Source organism: Kogia breviceps, chromosome 7, assembly GCF_026419965.1.
Source record: "Kogia breviceps isolate mKogBre1 chromosome 7, mKogBre1 haplotype 1, whole genome shotgun sequence".
Lineage (NCBI taxonomy): Eukaryota > Metazoa > Chordata > Mammalia > Artiodactyla > Physeteridae > Kogia > Kogia breviceps.
This window is the reverse complement of record NC_081316.1, coordinates 36,259,317-36,279,349: the sequence shown is the minus strand read 5'-3', so window position 1 is coordinate 36,279,349 and position 20,033 is coordinate 36,259,317. Positions and strand designations below refer to the sequence as shown.

General features: G+C 38.1%; 1 protein-coding gene across 3 annotated transcripts in view; it reads left to right on the top strand.

Annotated features, from left to right (window-relative positions):
- Window positions 1–20,033, top strand: part of PRMT3 (protein arginine methyltransferase 3) — a 140,955-nt gene that overhangs the window by 98,800 nt on the left and 22,122 nt on the right. Inside the window, exon 14 of one of the 3 annotated variants that reach the window (XM_059070161.2) lies at window positions 12,780–12,843. The exons of the other annotated variants lie outside the window; for them this stretch is intronic. Within the exon in view, the coding sequence (XP_058926144.1) occupies window positions 12,780–12,782 (3 nt within the window). The 3' untranslated portion in view covers window positions 12,783–12,843. Of the gene's footprint in view, window positions 1–12,779; window positions 12,844–20,033 lie in introns of those variants that run through there. 3 annotated transcript variants of the gene reach the window in all.

Here is a 20,033-nt window from a genome sequence, read left to right as displayed (position 1 = left end):
AATACCAAAGAATTAATGAGAATTTGGTTATATGTGATAAAGGCATTGCAGTTATATAAGGAAATGTTCATGTTTTTTAGAGTCGTAAACAAGTAGGTAGGGGAGAAGTGACATGATGTCAGGCATTCACTTCAAGACAGTTGAGCAAAAAGAGGGGCCCGGGGCAGCGGGAGAATAGATGAAGCAAATGTGTCAAATACTGGTCATTGTTGAATATAAGTAATAGGTACTCAGAGGTTCTATAATTGTGTATATGTTTGAAGTTTTTCATAGTCGGATCTTTTTAAAGGATCATACTAATGCCAATATTCTAAGAAACGCCTAAGAGTGATGAGGCAAAGGTACTGTGCTAAGTTGCTTCTATAAAACTCAGCTATGTGCTGTAGCTACAAAGGCTCAACACATGTTTACTGTATGGCTTAACCTTTTCACTCTTAGAAATACCTTCATATGTTCACCAAAAAGACATGTACAAGAATGTCCATTGCAGCATTGCTCATTAGATCCCTAAACTAGAAGTAAGCCAAACATTCATCAATAGTAAAATGGAGGGCTTCCCTGGTGGCACAGTGGTTGAGAGTCCGCCTGCTGATGCAGGGGTCACGGGTTCGTGCCCCGGTCCGGGAAGATCCCACATGCCGCGGAGCGGGTGGGCCCATGAGCCATGGCCGCTGAGCCTGCGCGTCCGGAGCCTGTGCTCCACAACAGGAGAGGCCGCAACAATGAGGCCCGCATACTGAAAAAAAAAAAAAAAAAAATAGTAAAATGGATAAATACATGTAGTATATTTATGGAATAATATATACATCAATGGGAAAAAAGGGTGATCTTGACTGTACACTATGACATGGATGAATTTCATGAATACAACATTCATGATAAAAGGAAAAAAAGCCAAATACAGAAACATTTCTGTCTTTAAATTTCCATAACAAGCTAAACTAGTATAATGGTGATAAACATCAGAGTAGTGATTACATTTTGTGGGAGGATTTAATCATTGGATTGGAAGGGGAATAATAGAAGCTCTGGGGTCTTGAGAGTGGTCTGTATCTTGATCTAGGTAGTGGTTGAGTGTGTTCATTTTGTAGAAGTTCACTGTGCCAAGTCAGTGATTTCCTCACTTTTATGTGTGTGTTATATATTTTATACTTGTATTCTTCAATAGAACATTTTTAAAGTAAATGATTCTCACATTGGCTAAAAAAAAAATCTCTATTTTTTTGCATGTACATAATATTTCAGTTTAAAAGTTCTTAAAGAACAAACCAAAAAAGGACATCCAGTGGTCAGAAGCTTGGTGAGTAAAAGGAACTTAAAGAAGCCCAGCATGGCTGGTGCATGTAGACCAGTGCTGAAGGAGGGTGGCAAACTGTCCAGATCATTTAGCACCTGTGCTATTTGTTTTTTTTCCTTAGACCAGTGGGAAATAATTGAAGTTTTTTAAAGAGAGTGATATGACCTGAAGGGCACTTGAGAAGGATCATGGTTGGAATTGTGGAGAACTATTAGGGAGACCAGAGTGGATATGAGAGGCCTATGGGTCAGCTATTACAGTACCTCAGGCAAGAAATGATGGTGACTTGCACAAAGGCAGTTTTAGTGGAGATGGAGAAAAGTGGATGTATTTGAGAGCTATCTAGAAGGTAAAATTGCCAGGACTTGAGCATGGATTAGATAATGAGAGATGAAGGAAAGAGGTCACAGTGGTGTCTGCAAGGTTTCTTGCTTTTACAATTTGAAGAATGATGGTACTGTTTTGTAAGACAAAGAAACGTGGAAGAAGAACAGGTTTAGAGATGAGGATAAGAAGCTCGTTTATTAGTATTAGTTATTAGTTATTATTATTAGTTGAAATGCCTTTGAGATATGCAAGTAGTGATGTCCAGTGGAAATTAGAATACTCTTCTGTGGTCTGTCTTGTCAAGTCAGACTTGTGACATATTATGTGTCCACATATGATATATGACAGTAGAATCAAAGAAGTATAGGCTATCATAAAATCATTCTTGAACTAGGATGTATTTTCTAACCTGTGCTACTTCTTGAGGTTAATAGGCTCTAAAAGTTTTCTTTTCTCTCTCTCTCTTCCTTTTTTTTTTTTTTTGGTAGGCAAATCCAAGGGAGTAGCATCATGTGCAAATAGAACTTGATCCAAATTAACTATTCAGGTAGAAGAAAAAGAGTCCATGAGAGAATTAATGGTCTAATTAGTACAGATTAGTAAATCTAATTTTACTAATTTTACTTAATGAATATGTGCCCCCAGAATGAGCCTGAGGTGGGAAACACATCTGCTGTTTCTTTAGTTATCTTCCACTTCCAAGTGTTTCTGTAGTATGAGCATCTTGCTGGGCTGCATGTGATTCTTGCCTCTAAAGGTATATACAGTAGTCACCCTTATACACATTCCAGGACCCTCAGTGCATGCCTGAAATCAAGGATAGTACTATACTCTAGATATACACTGTGATTTTTCTTATATATACATAACTGTGATAAAGTTTAATTTATAATTAGACACAATAAGAGAATGTTCAAATTGCCAGCATCACTACTCTTGGAGTTCAGGGCCATTACTAAGTACAGTAAGGTTTACTCAACAATTGATCAGATAACCGAGTTGGCTACTTAAGTGAGTAATGGGTAGGTAGGATAAACAGCAAGGATACGGTGGACAAAGGGGTGATTCTCAACCTGAACGGGATGGAGCAGGAGGGCGTGAGGTTTTGTTACATTACTCAGAAGGTCGTAGAGTTTAAAACTTATTGCTTATTTCTGGAAATTTCCATTTAATATTTTCATGGGTAACTGATACCGAAGAATGGAAAACTGCAGATAAGTGAGGACTACTGTATTTTTAATAAAACATAGCACTCTGCAAGCCATCTGCTTTATCTGGAGCCCAACCAAAGAAATGGTGATTTGTGCCATTGCCAGAAGAACTGGTTGTATTGAACATATTGAGGGATGGTTTATATTTCAGTCTCCAATGCAAAACCTTAAGGGGTTTTCCTGAGTGATTTTGATTATCTGAGATTTTTCCAATATGTGACTTATCCTCTATATAATATAGGACTCTGCTGTAAAAGAATGCTTTGTCTCATATTTAAAGGGATTCTAGCTAGTTCTGGTATTTTTGAGATTTGGTTAAAGCCCAGGTGTACCGTATGCATTACCTACAAAATTTTGGACACTTCCACTTAATCCTGTCTTATTTTTCATTTTTCCCAGCCACAGAGGGTCCATCCTTCTAAACTGGACCCCTAAGGATTTTAACCTTTTAAAATCTGGATTTCTTCAACCGATTCTCCATGTTTAGTTCCCCTCTTACCTACTTTTGTTCTCTCTCCTTGGAAACATACCATTAAGAAAAACTTAATTTTTAAAAAGATATCTTCCCCACTTCATATTAACTTTGAGGTATATGTTTATTGAGTAGAATAGTGGGAAGAATCACTTGCAGTATTTAACTATTATTTAACCTACGCAGAGAGAATGCAGAAGTCCACAAAATGAGGAACGCTGAAGTTGAGTAAGACATCTTGTCCGTGGAGTCAGCAGATTCCTATGCTTTATCCTCTTTTGAAAGCCATGCTGTAAATGACACTTCTGAATCTGCATTTTAAAAAATTCATTAAAAGTGATACTGAAGGGCTTCCCTGGTGGCGCAGTGGTTGAGAATCTGCCTGCCGATGCAGGAGACACGGGTTCGTGCCCTGGTCCGGGAAGATCCCACATGCCGCGGAGCAACTAAGCCTGTGAGCCATGGCCGCTAGGCCTGCGTGTCCGGAGCCTGTGCTCCGCAATGGGAGAGGCCACAACAGTGAGAGGCCCGCATACCACAAAAAAAAAAAAAAAAAAAAAAAAAAGTGATACTGAAGCTGCCTATTGAGTTATGTTATAAAAGGATTTGAACATCAATTGTTCTGAAATACAAGTTGAGTGGAATGTTGAAATTCTTAAGCTACATTACGATCATAATTTAATTTTAGATAGGTATAGGGTCATGCTTAAAGTCAGCAATGCCCAGGGTCAGAATCAATTTATGAGAGAAATAATCATACTCAAGGCCCGACTAAAATATTTATCTTAAGCACAGCAATAAGCATAAAAATCAAATAATCAATAATAGTGGACTCTTTATTAGAGATGTCAAGGAAGTTCTCCCCAGCCTTATCTCAGAGGCTGCCAGTTAGCATTATTAGGTTGTGATAGTAAATGAGTTTGACCAGGTATTTTCCTATCTGATTCAGGCAGTTATCTCTGGAATAATGACCTATAAGGAAGTAATTTTCTCAGTTCAGATTCCCTATGACTTATGCCCTGGCAGAAACCATCGTAAATATTGGCATTCAGATCTTCTAAAAATCCTAAAGCACTTAGTATTTCCAGACATCTGAGGTATATAGATGTATTCACAGGAGAGATCAGTCCACATGCAAAGATGAGTCAAGAATTAGAAAAATAAATTTTTGTTGTATATACCTGTTTACCTAAATCAGTCCATCTTTTTCTTTTTTAGAAGACTAGATGAGAAAAGGACCAATCTTGAAATAGAAGGGAGTTTTCTAAAAATAATTTAAATCAAAGAGGAAAGTTTAAACAGTGGTTATCTAGCACTGTGGTTAAAAACTTCAAGCTTTGGGCTTCCCTGGTGGCATAGTGGTTAAGCATCTGCCTGCCAATGCAAGGGACACAGGTTCGAGCCCTTGCCAGGGAGGATCCCACATGCCGCAGAGTGGCTGGGCTCGTGCTCCACAACTACTGAGCCTGAGCTCTAGAGCCCGCAAGCCATAACTGCTGAGCCCACGTGTCACAGCTACTGAAGCCTACATGCCTAGAGCCTGTGCTCCACAACAAGAGAAGCCACGACAGTGGGAGGCCCGTGCACTGCAACAAAGACCCAACATAGCCAAAAATAAATAAATAAATAAATTTATTAAAAACAAACAAAAAACTTCAAGCTTTAAAACCAGTGGGCCAGGTTTACCAGTATGACTTTAGAAGAGGTATTTAACTTCTCTGAACTTCAAATTTTTATCTAAAAAGTAGAGTTAATAACACCAATAATACCTGCTGGGTATTATTTTGAGTGCTAAATGAGATAGTGCATAAAAGCATTTACCACTATGCCTGGAACATAGAAAATGCTCATAAAATTATCTGATTAATATTTCCATTCACTTTCCTATTTTGCTGCATTTTTTAAAGAAAGGATTGTTTATTTAGTTTTATTTTTAACATTCATTTCCTTATGGGGATTTAGGATGGTGTGATTTCATAGATTGGATTTACTTGCTCCATCAGGATTGAACAAGCATCACTGATTTGGCTCTCAGTACTATCATAAAGACCAGTTTCTTTATAGGCAAAGATATGCAATGAACTCTTTGACCTGTTCATATCCCTGAATATCTAATGGATTAAAGAAATTAGACCTTCTTTCAAAATGCCGCATTTATGCAAATCAGGTGCTTCTCAAAGCAAAAATCACTCCTTTCTTCTTAGAATTTTGCAGAGAGTCACATTTTTTACTTTTTAGATCACTAAGACAGTGACATAGGTACTACAGCATGCCTGTTCTTTTAACAAGTGATGTGTCCTGGCTGTCCCTAAAGTCTGTACTGTAGCATTCAATCTGATTTCTTTTTTCTCTTTTCCTTATCATCCTTTTACTCAGCATCCATTCCCATGAATGGGGGCCCCGAAAGATGTAAGTCATTGTCTCACTCAGTATTCAGAGGTCACAATAAAAAAAAACACCTAACTTATACTAACTAGTATAATTACCTTTGAAAAATTGCTGCCCTAAATGACAAAAAAAAGTAATGTTACCAGATTTTTCATTCTCACCCCAGGTGTTGGATAGTTTTTAGAAGGGCTCAGGCGGGGAGGTGGTAGCCATCTTTTTTACATCACTTTTCAAAACAGAAAAAAATCCTATTCATTCCTGGAAGGTAAAGTGTATCACATCTTCTACTTGCCTCCTATTTCCTGTCTGTCAAGATTTCTTTCAGTATTCCATCCCCTAGTTTATACTTCTGAAGTTTCATAAAGACAAGAAGCGTCTGCTAGAGATTGATCTCCTAGTCACAAAAATGAGTTTTAATAGTTTTCAGTTTTAAACCTCTGCAACAGTCACAAAACTGATTTCTTTTTTGTTCTGCATTCATTTTTTAATTCAATATATCTACTATTTTGTCCTTAAAATTAAAAATATAATGTTTACTTATCATTGATAGTATTTTCTGGCATTTGAGGAATGAGGAGTGGGCCTTAGAGGCCTTATAGCTTTTAAGGAACATTGGAAATAAGCATGAAAAATGGAACATAAGGAAACAGTAACCATTGCCATTGAGTTATGAGAAACTGATGACATGTGAGGAAGCAGAAGATAGAAAACTAGAGAAGCAGCGGGCTGTAAGAGTTTGTAAGTGGCAAGCACAGACACACACAACTTTTCAAGATGACTTTTCATTCAAGCAGCATGTATTGGATACTAGTGCTGTGTTAGGCACTGTGAATACAATGAAGACTGTAGTCTCTGACCCCAAAGACCTTCATTTAGTAGGAGAGGCCAACATATAAATAATTGTACTATGGTGTTCTATAATAGAATTTAAATACTACAGGCATATATAAAAGATAGCCTTGACCTGGCACACTCTTATTTCCTCACTTTCCTCGAAAATCTTGCTCATATTTAAGGTTTTACCTTACTAGGCATGGCTTTCTTCCAGAAAGCCTTCCTCATACTGTATGCAGTAAATTAGTGGGGAATGATTAATTGATGTTGGTACCTACATAAAGGAATATTCTAGAGTAGTTGAAATCAAATATGAGTTTTGAATAAAAAGTAGGAAATAATAAGAGAAGTAAAGCCTCATGGTTTTCTTTTCCCAAAGGTCGGTAGGAGTTGAGCATATCACTTCATTTCTTTTATTTGTTCACTCAATTAACAAATCTTTATTAATTTCCTTTAGTCCCTGAACATCCCAGGCTATTTCATGCCTTTGTAACTGCACAGCTATTTTCACTAAATGTTTAGATTGACTGCCCAGTCATTGTGCTTAGGCATTGAGGATAGGGAGGTGAACACAGTTGCAGGGAGATTGCCCTAAAGGGCCTATTGGGGTTTACAGTTGAACAAAAGACATCAAACAAAAAGCATTATGAATATGGTGAATGTTATTGCAGGGAATGCAGGGACATTTAATGGATGTATTATAATCTACTCTGCAGGATTAGGGAAGGCTGCCCAGGGAAAGTAACATTTAAACTGAGACTTAACAAGTAAGAAGGAGCTAGTTTAGAGAATGGGGGAGTGTTACAGGGGGTACCTTAGATAGGAAAAAACAAACAGTGCAGTGATGAATCTGCCTTCTGTAGACTGTGTAAAAGGAGTTACCCTTTTACTGAGACCAGCTACAAAAGCTAAAAAAAATACTAAATATTATCTGTTTGAAAGTACCAGAGAGATAAATTAGTAAAGCATTACCAAGCCAAGACTCAGAAAAGAAGGAAATCCAAAGAAATGAGACGGCATTTGGGACTGCTTTTGCCCTGTAGGCATTTACCAGTTCAGAGGAAGCAGCTAAAGGACTGTGTAGCCCTTTTGATAGCCTCACATGGTTAGGAGTACAAAAACAGAGCTCTTTAAAAATTCCCCAGTGCTTTACATTGAGACCCAGAAAGACTGTACCCAAGGGTAAGGTAAAACAGAGGTAAATGAGCCCTTGCAGGGACTGCAGCCCCGCTTCAAATCATCTGGGTGGCCGAGGAAATTCTCAGATCCCCTTTTTATTTATTTTATTTCTTTTTATAAATTTATTTATTTTTATTTTTGGCTGTGTTGGGTCTTCGTTGCTGCGCGTGGGCTTTCTTTAGTTCCAGTGAGCAGGGACTACTCTTCGTTGTGGTGCGCAGGCTTCTCATTGTGGTGGCTTCTCTTGTTGCGGAGCATGAGCTCTAAGCGCGCGGGCTTCAGTGGTTGTGGCTCGCGGGCTCTAGAGCGCAGGCTCAGTAGTTGTGGAGCATGGGCTTAGTTGCTCTGCAGCATGTGGGATCTTTCGGACCAGGGCTCGAACCCATGTCCCCAGCACTGGCAGGCGGATTCTTAATCAGTGCACCACCAGGGAAGCCACAGACCTCATTTTTAGATTAAGATGACTTGGCTTTTGCCAACACCCCCAGGTTCCTGGAAGAAAAAAAGATTCTTTCTAGAAGAGTATTTTTATAGGTCTGAAATTATGTCTGCAGTTTTTCATATATAATGTTCAGAACATAATCAAAGGTAATTAGTCACACAAGGACACAAAACAACATCAATCAAGAACCAGCTAAAACAGGAAATAAAAATAGAGCTCCAGGTGTTACAGGTGTTAGATGTATAGATATGGGCTTTAAAATAACTATGCTTATTAAGTTCAAGGACAAAAGAAATTGCAGATGTCAAACAAATAGTTGGAAATATTTAAGAAATAATAATATAACAGATTTGAAAAAGAACTGAACAGATATTCTAAAACTGAACTGAAGATGAGTTTACTGATAAATATTAAATCACTAGTGTACAGAGGATTATTGAACTGGATTTTATGTCAGAGGATATATCCAGAAGGAAGCACAGAGGAATGCCACGATGCAGCATTGGGAAGGGCAGGAGATATAGAAGATACAAGAAATGGTCTAATATATGTTTAAATGGGAGTCCAAAGGGGAAAGAGATGAGAATATTTCAAACTATTTGGAGAGATAATGGCTGAGAATTTCCCAGAACAGGCTAAAGACAGTGAGCTACAATTTAAGAAGTACTACATAACTTGAATAGGAATGGATGGATATTTTACATTTCTAGGTATATACCCCAGAGAAATTAAAACATATACACACAAACACTTGTTCATGAATGTTCATAGCAGCGTTATTTATAAAAGCTAAAAACTGAAAGCAATCCAGATGTCAATCACCTGAAGAATGAATAAACAAAATGTGGTATAGCTACACAATGAAATATTATCTGGTTATAAAACAGAGTGAAGTACTGATACCTGCTACAGAATGTATGAACCCTGAAATGATGAGTCTTGAAAACATTATACAAGCGAAAGAGGCCAACTACAAAAGAATTCCATTTATATGATATTCCATTTCTATGATTCCATTTATATGAAATGTTCAGAATAGGCAACTCTGTAGACAGGGGATAAGACAAGGAGTATAGATATAGGATTTCTTTTGGGGGTGATAAAAATGTTCTAAAATCAGATTATGGTGATGGTTGCACAACTCCAAATATACTTTTTTAAAAATTGAGGGACTTCCCTGATGGCGCATTGGTTAAGGATCCGCCTGCCATTGCAGGGGACACGGGTTTAAGCCCTGCTCCGGGAAGATCCCACATGCCGCGGAGCAACTAAGCCCATGTGCCACAACTACTGAGCCTGCGCTCTAGAGCCCTCAATCCACAGCTGCTGAGCTCACGTGCCACAACTCCTGAAACCCGCATGCCTAGAGCCCGTGCTCTGCAGTGAGAAGCCACTGCAACGAGAAGCCCGTGCACTGCAACGAAGAGTAGACCCCGCTCGCCACAACTAGAGAAAGCCCACGCACAGCAACGAAGACCCAATGCAGCCATAGATAGATAGATAGATAGATAGAATTATACAGTTTATTAAACTGGGGAAATTTTTATGGTATGTGAATTACATTTCAGTTGAAAAGAGGGGAATAAATCCACACCTAGATACATCCTACTAAGATTACAGAAACCAAAGAGAACATTTTAAAAGCCTCAGTGGGGCTGTAAGTAGAGCATTGGAATTACCTTCAAAGGAACAGTAAATAGATGATTTCTCAGCAGGAACAGTAGAATTGGAAAGACAGAAGATAATTCAATGATGACATCCTCACGGGGACTTCCCTGGTGGCGCAGTGGGTAAGACTCTGCACTCCCAGTGCAGGGGGCCCAGGTTCAATCCCTGGTCAGGGAACTGGATCCCACATGCATGCCGCAACTAAGAAGTCCACCTGCTGCAACTAAGAAGCCCACCTGCTGCAACTAAGGAGCCCTCCTGCTGCAACTAACACCCAGTGCAACCAAGTAAATAAATATTTTTTAAAAAATGATATCCTCACTGTGCTGAAAGAAAAGTAACTGCCAACTCTGAATTTTACCCAACTAAAATAACTTTTAAGAATGAAGCTGAAATAGATATTTCAGGTGAACAAATAAAAAGAGAAAGAAGGACTTCCCTGGCGGTCCAGTGGTTAAGACTCCATGCTTCCACTGCAGGGGGCATGGGTTAGATACCTGGTTGAGGAACTAAGATCCCACATGGCACAGGCAAAAAAAAAAAAAAAAAAAAAAAATAGAGAAAGAATTTGCCCCAGGAAACTGATTTCTGAAGGGTATATAGGCAAACAAAAACGATCCCTGATGGAAGGCCAGAGATAAAGGAAGCAATAAAGTTTAACAAAAGTTGGGCTTCCCTGGTGGCACAGTGGTTGAGAGTCCGCCTGCCAATGCAGGGGACGTGGGTTCGTGCCCCGGTCCGGGAAGATCCCACGTGCCGCGGAGCGGCTGGGCCCGTGAGCCATGGCCGCTGAACCTGCGCGTCCAGAGCCTATGCTCCGCAACAGGAGAGGCCATAACAGTGAGAGAGGCCCGCGTATGGCAAATAAAAAAAGTGTCAACTTAAAACTACTCAATACCAGTCAACAGTAGATTGGATAAATAAATTGTATAGTCACATATGTCTTAGAGCCATATAACAGCGTAGGTAATATGAAATAGTATAAGTGAATCTCAAAAACAATAATAAAGAAAATTAGCCAGGCACAAAAGACTACACGATATATGTTGAAGTATGTAATAGGGAAAATGAATCTGTTTTAGAAATCAGGGTAGTTAGTGAGGTAAGTGTTGGCCAGGATGTGGAGAAAAGGGAATCCTTGTGCACTTTTGGTGGGAATGTAAATTGGTGCAGCTACTATAGAAAACAGTATGGAAGTTCCTGAAAAAATTAAAAATAGAACTACCATATGATCCAGCAATCCCACTTCTGAGTATATATCCAAAGGAAATGAAAACAGGATCTTGAAGAGGTATCTGCATTCCCATGGTCATTGCAGCATTATTTATGATAGTCAAGATATGGAAATAACCTAAGTGTCCATCAGTGGAATAGATAAAGAAGATATGCCATATACATATATATATACACACACGCACACATATATGGAATATTATTCCGCTGTAAAAGAAGGAAATCTTGCCATTTACCACAACATGGATGGACCTTGAGGGTATTATGCTAAGTGAAATGTCAGAAGAAAACGAATATTGTTTGATATCACTTGTACATAGAACCTAAATAAAAAGGCCAGGCTCAGAAACAGAGATCCGAATGGTAGTTACAAGGGAGTGTGGGATGGGAGAAATGGGGAAATGTTGGTCAAGGGTACAAACTTCTAGTTATAAGTTGAATTCAAGTTCTGGAGATCCAATGTACATCATGGTGATTATAGTTAATAATATTATATTATATACTTGAAGCTTGACAAGAGAATAGATTTTAAATGTTCTCAATACAAAAAAAGAAATGATAATCGTGTGATATGATGGGGGTTTAGCTAATGCGATGGTGGTAATCGTTTTGCAATGTGTAAGTGCATTAAATCAACACGTGGCACACCTTACGTTACACATTGTTATATGTCAATTATATATCAATAAAGCTGGGGAAAAAAATCAGGGTAGTAGTTACCCTATGGGGGTGCCTAGGGTTGGCTAGGTGCCTAGGGGGACTGCTGGGTGCTGGAGTGTTTTGGTTCTTGATCTGAGTGTGGGTATCATAGCTGTATTCTGTTTGAAAATTCACCATGGTGTGCACTTTTGTGTACTTTTCTGCATGTCCATTATACTTTAAAAGATTTTTTTAAGTGAAAATATTGGTAAATCTCAGTGAATATTGAATGTATAAAATAATAATATCTTGTGTTTATAGCTAGGAAGAAATGTAAAGGAGTTAGGCCACGTAAGGTATCAATCTACAGAACGTCAGGATTAAAGTATTTACGTTTTAGGTTCTGAAGAGGTGATCTCTTCTACTCCGTAAAACCACTTTCATAAGCAATTTTGAAATTACAAGGGAGAAATCTAAGTAAATTTTAAAGGAATTTCAGTTATAATTTGGGAATATTTTAAGTAGATCAAAAATTAGTTATGTTGGGTTTTTCAGTAAAAGTACCTTTTAAAAATATTCTTGAGACCTGTGGTCTGTTTCGATGCTTTCCATATTGCATGATCTATTTCTAAACACTACTCAGTTTGGCAATATCCCTTGAGAAGTATATGGCACTTAACGTGTATTGTTCTCTAGAGGAATCAGAAAAGGTGCAAATTTCCTTTTGGGATAAAATAGAAAATTAATAGAAGAGGGAAGAGTCTATAATTTAAGCTATTGTTAACATTGGGAGAATATCACAATATGTAATTTTCATTTTTGTTGATTATGTCTTCTTAGTTTAAATACCAGTTACCACCATCAGAGTTCATGCTCTTTATGCAGCAGCTTCGTATGGCCTGTATTTGTATCTTCATCTGGTTGGTTTATAGACAATGGTGTAAGCTTAAAACGTATAATCTTTTTTATGCAGTATCTTCTTACTCTTTCTTTACTTGCTTCAGACTCATCATCAGTTAGCTTTTGAATTCCATACTAAGATTTTGAAAGAAATACTCCAACAAAAAATGAATTGTATTTTTGTTATAGTGATTCTGCTGCATGGATTACAAGCACTCTGTCTCCATGCTTGGATAAACTCCATCAAAAGCACATTATCCTCCTACTTCTGTGGCCAGCTGCCTAATTGTATCTGCTGTAACCACACGCTGTTGGAACATGATACCAATGAAGAACAGAAATGATAAATTACTCCCTGCAGGTGATAGTAATCATGATAATTTTTAATTTCCTTCTTCATCATAAGGTGTAGTCTGATCTTATTTCATTGGCTGCCATCCTGTTACATACACACATGATATGTCCGCTTTAAAGAAGTATTCATCACACCAAAATACCAGAGAAAGTAATTCGTTTTTATTCCGTGTCATTGTTCTTCAAATGAGCATGTATAAAACGAACCGCATCTACCTTTGTATGTATGGGATGAAAAAGCAAAACGTGGCTTAAAACAGATTTTCAAATAATTCAATTTACAAATGCTGTGAGTTATGTTTTTCCTTTTTGTGAAATCCACAAAGCAGAAACAAAACAGCTCATTGTGAAACTCTGTTCTAATACTTAGGAATATTTAAGATGCACAATAAAGCTACATGTCTGTATTATTTTCCTGTGTACTTCAAATTAATTATGGAAGATTCTCAACAAATTACAAGCGTGATCAAACTGTCCCAGAAATTTACTGTATATTTTTCTTTCATTCTGTTTCCTTTTGTCATCATCACTGTTGTTCGTAATTACCACTCATTTTCCTCTCAGTCTAAGTGACTTTTATCACTAAAATTTTTCTGACTATGGTGTGTGGTGTAAGGCAGTGAAATTTTATTTATTTCATTGTGACCTTGCCTTTGCAGATTAACCCAGCTCCTATAGATAATTGATTTCAATGCTTATTTTTCTCTTTAGCATTCCCTTTGCCCCTGACTTAGAGATATTTATGGAACAAAAGGGACATTTATTCTGTGGTCAGGCCTTCAAACCTATCTGATCTTTTTCAAGCACATGTCAAGTTGTGCTGCAGTTATTTATTACCATTGCCTATTAGTCATCATTTTCAATTTCCTGTGGTGGTTGTTTATTCTTGTATTTGAATGTCTTCCACAGACAGAGTGTAAGTTCATTGAAATTAACATTTAAAACACCTAGAGATAGCCTGTCAAAGTGATGGTAACAAGGAGGTGAAACTATAATTGAAAAATAGTTTTATGTTTACATTCTGCAGCAAAATGAATAGTTTTGTCCCCAAATCAGCTGACATTTGATTGTTTATAATGGCCTTGCAGAAATAAAAACACTGATCATAGTTCCACTAGTTTATATGACTATGTTTCAAGTTTAAGGTTTTTTCCTCTTTTTTTCTAATATCTATTTTAATTATCAAGGATCACTTATGGGGGGTGGGGAGGAAGCCCTTTCCCTAACGTGGCATTTTAGGCCTTGCTTGTGTTTGAGAGTAAATACCATTTTAAACCCAGAAAATCCCTTTGGTTTTTCAGAGCAAGCATCTTCCACTTTCTCAGTTAAGTGAATGCTCCCTCTCTGATGAGTACATTATCTGCATGTAATTTTAAATCCCAGGTGAATTTCTTTCTGACTTCTCATGCTTCTGATTAATGTTTTCTATGGAACTGATTTTAATACTACCCTCAACCAAACATCATTAGGAGGGTAAATCTGCATGAGGAGTTGGATATACTATAATGCACTTCAGAGGAAACTATAAAATAGCTGTCTTTCATTTTTATTTTTCTTTCTTATTTTATTTGTCTTCAGGCTTATAAACTGTTTTTTGGTTACCCCCAAACTACTCAATATTTCACTGTAGTTTTGGGTATCTGGGCAAGTGTTAATTTCTTTTTTGATTTTTAACTAAATTTCATAGATAGTTGGATTTGGGGATTGGAAGACAGTTCTAAAATATCTTTGTATTCTCAAATCTTTTTATCTTTATTTTTAAATTTTGTTGTAAACTTGTATATCAGCTTCTCCTCTTTGTTAAGACCTATATTCTATAATTATAATTCTGCAGTGTCCTACTATATTAACATTACCAGTCTGTTTTTTATCAGAGTTAAATATATGACATATCGCTTAGTGTATTTTATATATATTTCAGACTTAGGTCACATTTTCTGATAATGTTGTAAGAGCTTTTTTTAAACTTGAATTTGTTGTTTTCACAAAAGGTTTTATTAGCTAACTAGGGTTTTTTTCCCCCTCCACTTTCTTTTTTGGTAACAGAGAGTATAAGGAATACATAAAAACATATGTATAACTTAAAGAATAGTTATAAGGTAACTCTCTCCCCATGAAACCCACTTACCAAAATCTTTTAAAAATCTTCTTTATGTTTTCATATAGTTTCAATAGTTTTTATTACTGTTACTATTCTGTTTACACCTTTTCTCCTTTACCTGCTACTTCCCCTTAATTTGCTTTTACTAATCTCTTCTTTGAGAAGAAAAATAGTTATTGAAAATGTTCTTTTTGTAGAATTACTAGTTGGGGAAAACTTGTCATTATTTTTCTTCAAATTCATTTAGTTCCTACTATATATTAGACACTGCCCTAACCCTTGATGCAGAGATGAGTGATTTTTGAGTCATTAAGGGAAATGTACAAAGGTAATAGTGAATTGAATGCCTCTCTATGCAATACTATAGATTATTTAACTCAAGTATTATTAAAAATAACTTATTATCACAGAAGTTGTTCATATTTTTGGGAAATGTAAATTATATATAAGCAAAAAGAATATGAATATTCCAAATCTATCATCCACTTTCAATAGCTTGGTGAAATCTTTCCATATAGACAGATGTATATATTCACATCTGTGTAACACAGAATAAGTGCCCATAATAAATATATATTATTCTTTTCACCTAATAGTATATCACAACTATTTTTCCAAATCAGTAAATATTTGTCTACAGGATTATTTTTGATGGCCAAATGGTATTCTATTATTTGTAGATTTTATGCTTTATTAACTGATCACCTGTTGTTGAAATGTGGGCTAAAATTGACATGTTTAAATCTTTGCAAGCATACTTAAGTTTTGGAAGTTTTTAATTACTGGATCAATGAGTATGTACATTGTATGAAATCTTAGTTGTGTGCATGAAAACAGAAAAGTGCACAAATCATAAGTATAGTTTGGTAAAATTGCACAAAGTGATTACCCCACCATATACCCAGCATTCAACTTAAGAAACAGAGTATTACCGGCAACCCAGGAGCCTATCACGTAGCCCCTTCCAGTTTCTACTGGTATTGCAAGGATAACTACTATTCTGACTTGTAACACTAAATTAGTTTTGCTGTCTTTGAATTTCCTGTATATAAATTGAATCATCATGTGTACTATTTTGTGTCTGACTTCTTTTTAATACAACTGTTTTATCTTTTAATATGTATTAGTTAATTCCCCTAGAAAGGTTATTTCAGTTTACTTTCCCAGCATGAATGTTCCTTTCCCCACTAATTGTAGATATTATCATTAAAAAAATCCTTTCCTCAACATGATCAAGGAAAATTATATCATGTTGTCTTAATTTACTTATTTTTTTCTAAGTAGGTGAAATAGTTTCTTTAACATGTTTATTAATCATTTGATTTTTCTTTTGTAAATTTCCTGCTTTTCTTTTGTTAGTTTCTTTTGACGTATTGCTTTCTTATTAATTTGTAGTAGCTTAATGTACAAAGGACAGTGACCCTTTGTTACCTATATTGTAAATACTCTCAGATCTGTTATTAATCTTTTAATTTTGATATTACAATTTAAATTTTTCTTTATTAAGTTTCTGCCTTGCTTATGATACTTAAAAATAAACCTTTATTTCCAGATTTTATAAACACTTGTATATACTGGTGGGATTTCATTCTTCCTCCCTCCTACCCCTCCACCCCCTACACTGATCTTTGTGCATAAATGTGCATACATTGAAAACCCCACCAGATGATGTTATAATTTTTACATTAAAAAAATCATAGGTATCTTAAAGGAATTCAGAGGGGAAACATAGTGTTTTATATTTACCCTACTATTTATCATTCTTCTCTCATTTTTGATGTTTCAGGTTTCCTTCCAGTATTATTGCCCATCAGCCTGAAGAACTTCCTTTAAAATGTCTTCTAAAAAGCCTGTTGGCAATGGATTCTTCTCATATTCTTTCACTTGAAAATTCATTTATTCTGTCTTCATTCCTAAAGGATGTTTTTCTTGGATATAGAATTTTGAAAGGTTTTTTTGTTTTGTTTTTGTTTGTTTGTTTGTTTTGTTCCAATATCTTTTTCTTTTCCATCTGGACCTCCTTTTACATGTATGTTAGCTCCACAGGTCCCTGAGGCTCTGGACATTTTATTTCAATCTTTTCCCCTTGTTTTTAAAAATTAGATAATTTCTGTTGATCTAACTTCAGATTCACTGACCTTGTCCCCCTCTATCATCTCCATTCTGCAATTCAGCAGCCCAGGAAGTTTTTTGTTTCAGTTACTGTGTTTTTAATTTCTGAAATTTCCATTTGGTTCTCTTTTCATAGTTTCTGTTTCTCTGCTGAGAATTCCTATCTTTTGATCCATTTCAGTGTGTTTCTTTTACGTCATTGCTATTAACTTATACCAGCACAGTTATTTGCTTTAAGTCTTTGTCTGATAGTACCAGCATCTGGGTCATCTCAGCATTGGCATCTGTTGATTGTCTTTTCTCTTGAGAGTTGGTTACATTTTCCTGGACTTTGTATGTTGAGTAATATTGGATTGTATCCTGGATATTGTGGACTCTTAGTTGGGTTATAATCATCTGGACAGTGTTGATGTTTGTTGTTGACAGGCAGTCCATCCAAAGTCAAAATGTAAGTTCTGTCAGCAGTGTCTTGGCAGACAATGGTTCAAATCTCATTTCCATTCTCTTAAGAGTTTGCTATACTGTTTTGGGTCTCTCCTGCACATACACAGTTTAGGAATTGGTCTGAGACTTTCAGTTTGACAGAATTATGTAGTATTTTGATTCTCTCTTGGTATTTAAAGTATAATGAACCTCAAGGTTAAATATTGAATTTGGAGAGGAGTTGAGGAAGACGGCGGGAAGAGTAAGACGCAGAGATCACCTTCCTCCCCACAGATACATCAGAAATACATATACACGTGGAACTGTTCCTATAGAACACCTACTGAACGCTGGCAGAAGACCTCAGACCTCCCAAAAGGCAAGAAACTCCCCACGTACCTGGGTTGGGCAAAAGAATAAAGAAAAAACAGACAAAACAATAGGGACAGGACCTGCACCCGTGGGAGGGAGCTGTGAAGGAGGAAAGATTTCCACACACTAGGAAGCCCCTTTGCAGGCGGAGACTGTGGGTGGCGGAGGGGGGAAGCTTCGGAGCCATGGAGGAGAGCGCAGCAACAGGGGTGCGCAGGGCAAAGCAGAGAGATTCCTGCACAGAGGAACGGTACCGACCAGCACTCACCAGCCAGAGAGGCTTGTCTGCTCCCCCGCCGGGGCGGGCGGGGGCTGGGAGCTGAGGCTCGGGCTTTGGAGGTCGGATCCCAGGGAGAGGACTGCGGTTGGCTGCGTGAACACAGCCTGAAGGGAGCTAGTGCGCCACGGCTAGCCGGGAGGGAGTCCGGGAAAAAGTCTGGAGCTGCCGAAGAGGCAAGAGACTTTTTCTTCCCTCTTTGTTTCCTGGTGCGCGAGAAGAGGGGATTAAGAGCGCTGCTTAAAGGAACTCCAGAGACGGGCGTGAGCCGCGGCCATCAGCACGGACCCCAGAGACGGGCATGAGACGCTAAGGCCACTGCTGCCGCCACCAAGAAGCCTGTGTGTGAGCACACATCACTCTCCACACCTCCCCTCACGGGGGCCTGTGCAGCCCGCCACTGCCAGGGTCCCAGGATCCAGGGACAACTTTCCTGGAAGAACGTTCGGTGCTCCTCAGGCTGGTGCAACGTCACGCTGGCCTCTGCCGCCGCAGGCTCGCCCCGCATCCGTACCCCTCACTCCCCCGGCCTGAGTGAGCCAGAGCCCCCCAGTCAGTTACTCCTTTAACTCCGTCCTGTCGGAGCGGGAACAGACGCCTTCAGGCGACCTACATGCAGAGGTGGGGCCAAATCCAAAGCTGAACCCCGGGAGCTGTTCGAACAAAGAAGAGAAAGGGAAATCTCTCCCAGCAGCCTCAGGAGCAGCGGATTAAATCTCCACAATCAACTTGATGTACCCTGCATCGGTGGAAAACATGAATAGACAATGAATCATCCCAAATTGAGGAGGTGGACTTTGGGAGCAAGATAGATTATTTTTTCCCCTTTTCCTCTGTGAGTGTGTATGTGTATGCTTCTGTGTGAGATTTTGTCTGTAAAGCTTTGCTTTCACCATTTGTCCTAGGGTTCTGTCTGTCCGTTTTTGTTTTTACTTAAAATTTTTTTTTCTTAATATTTTTTATTTTAATAACTTTATTTTATTTTATCTTTATTTTATTCTCTTTCTTTCGTTCTTTCTACTTTTTCTCCCTTTTATTCTGAGCCGTGTGGATGCAGGCTCTTGGTGCTCCAACCAGGTGTCAGGGCTTTGCCACTGAGGTGGGAGAGCCAAGTTCAGGACACTGGTCCACAAGAGACCTCCCAGCTCCACGTAATATCAAACAGCGAAAACCTCCCAGAGATCTCCATCTCAACACCAACACCCAGCTTCACTCAACGACCAGCAAGCTACAGTGCTGGACACCCTGTGCCAAACAACTAACAAGACAGGAACACAGCCCCATCCATTAGCAGAGAGGCTGCCTAAAATCATACTAAGGCCACAGACACCCCAAAACATACCACCAGACATGGACCTGCCCACCAGAAAGACAAGATCCAGTCTCATCCACCAGAACACAGGTACCAGTCCCCCCCACCAGGAAGCCTACACAACCTCCTGAACCAACTTTAGCTACTGGAGACAGACACCAAAAACAACGGGAACTACGAACCTGCAGCCTGCGAAAAGGAGACCCCAAACACAGTAAGATAAGCAAAATGAGAAGACAGAAAAACAGCAGATGAAGGAGCAAGGTAAATACCCACTGGACCTAACAAATGAAGAGGAAATAGGCAGTCTACCTGAAAAAGAATTCAGAATAATGATAGTAAAGATGATCCAAAATCTTGGAAATAGAATAGAGAAAATGCAAGAAACATTTAACAAGGACCTAGAAGAGCTAAAGAAGAAACAAGCAACGATGAACAACACAATAAATGAAATACTGATTTTGGTTTGGGCCCAATCCACATTAACCCTAC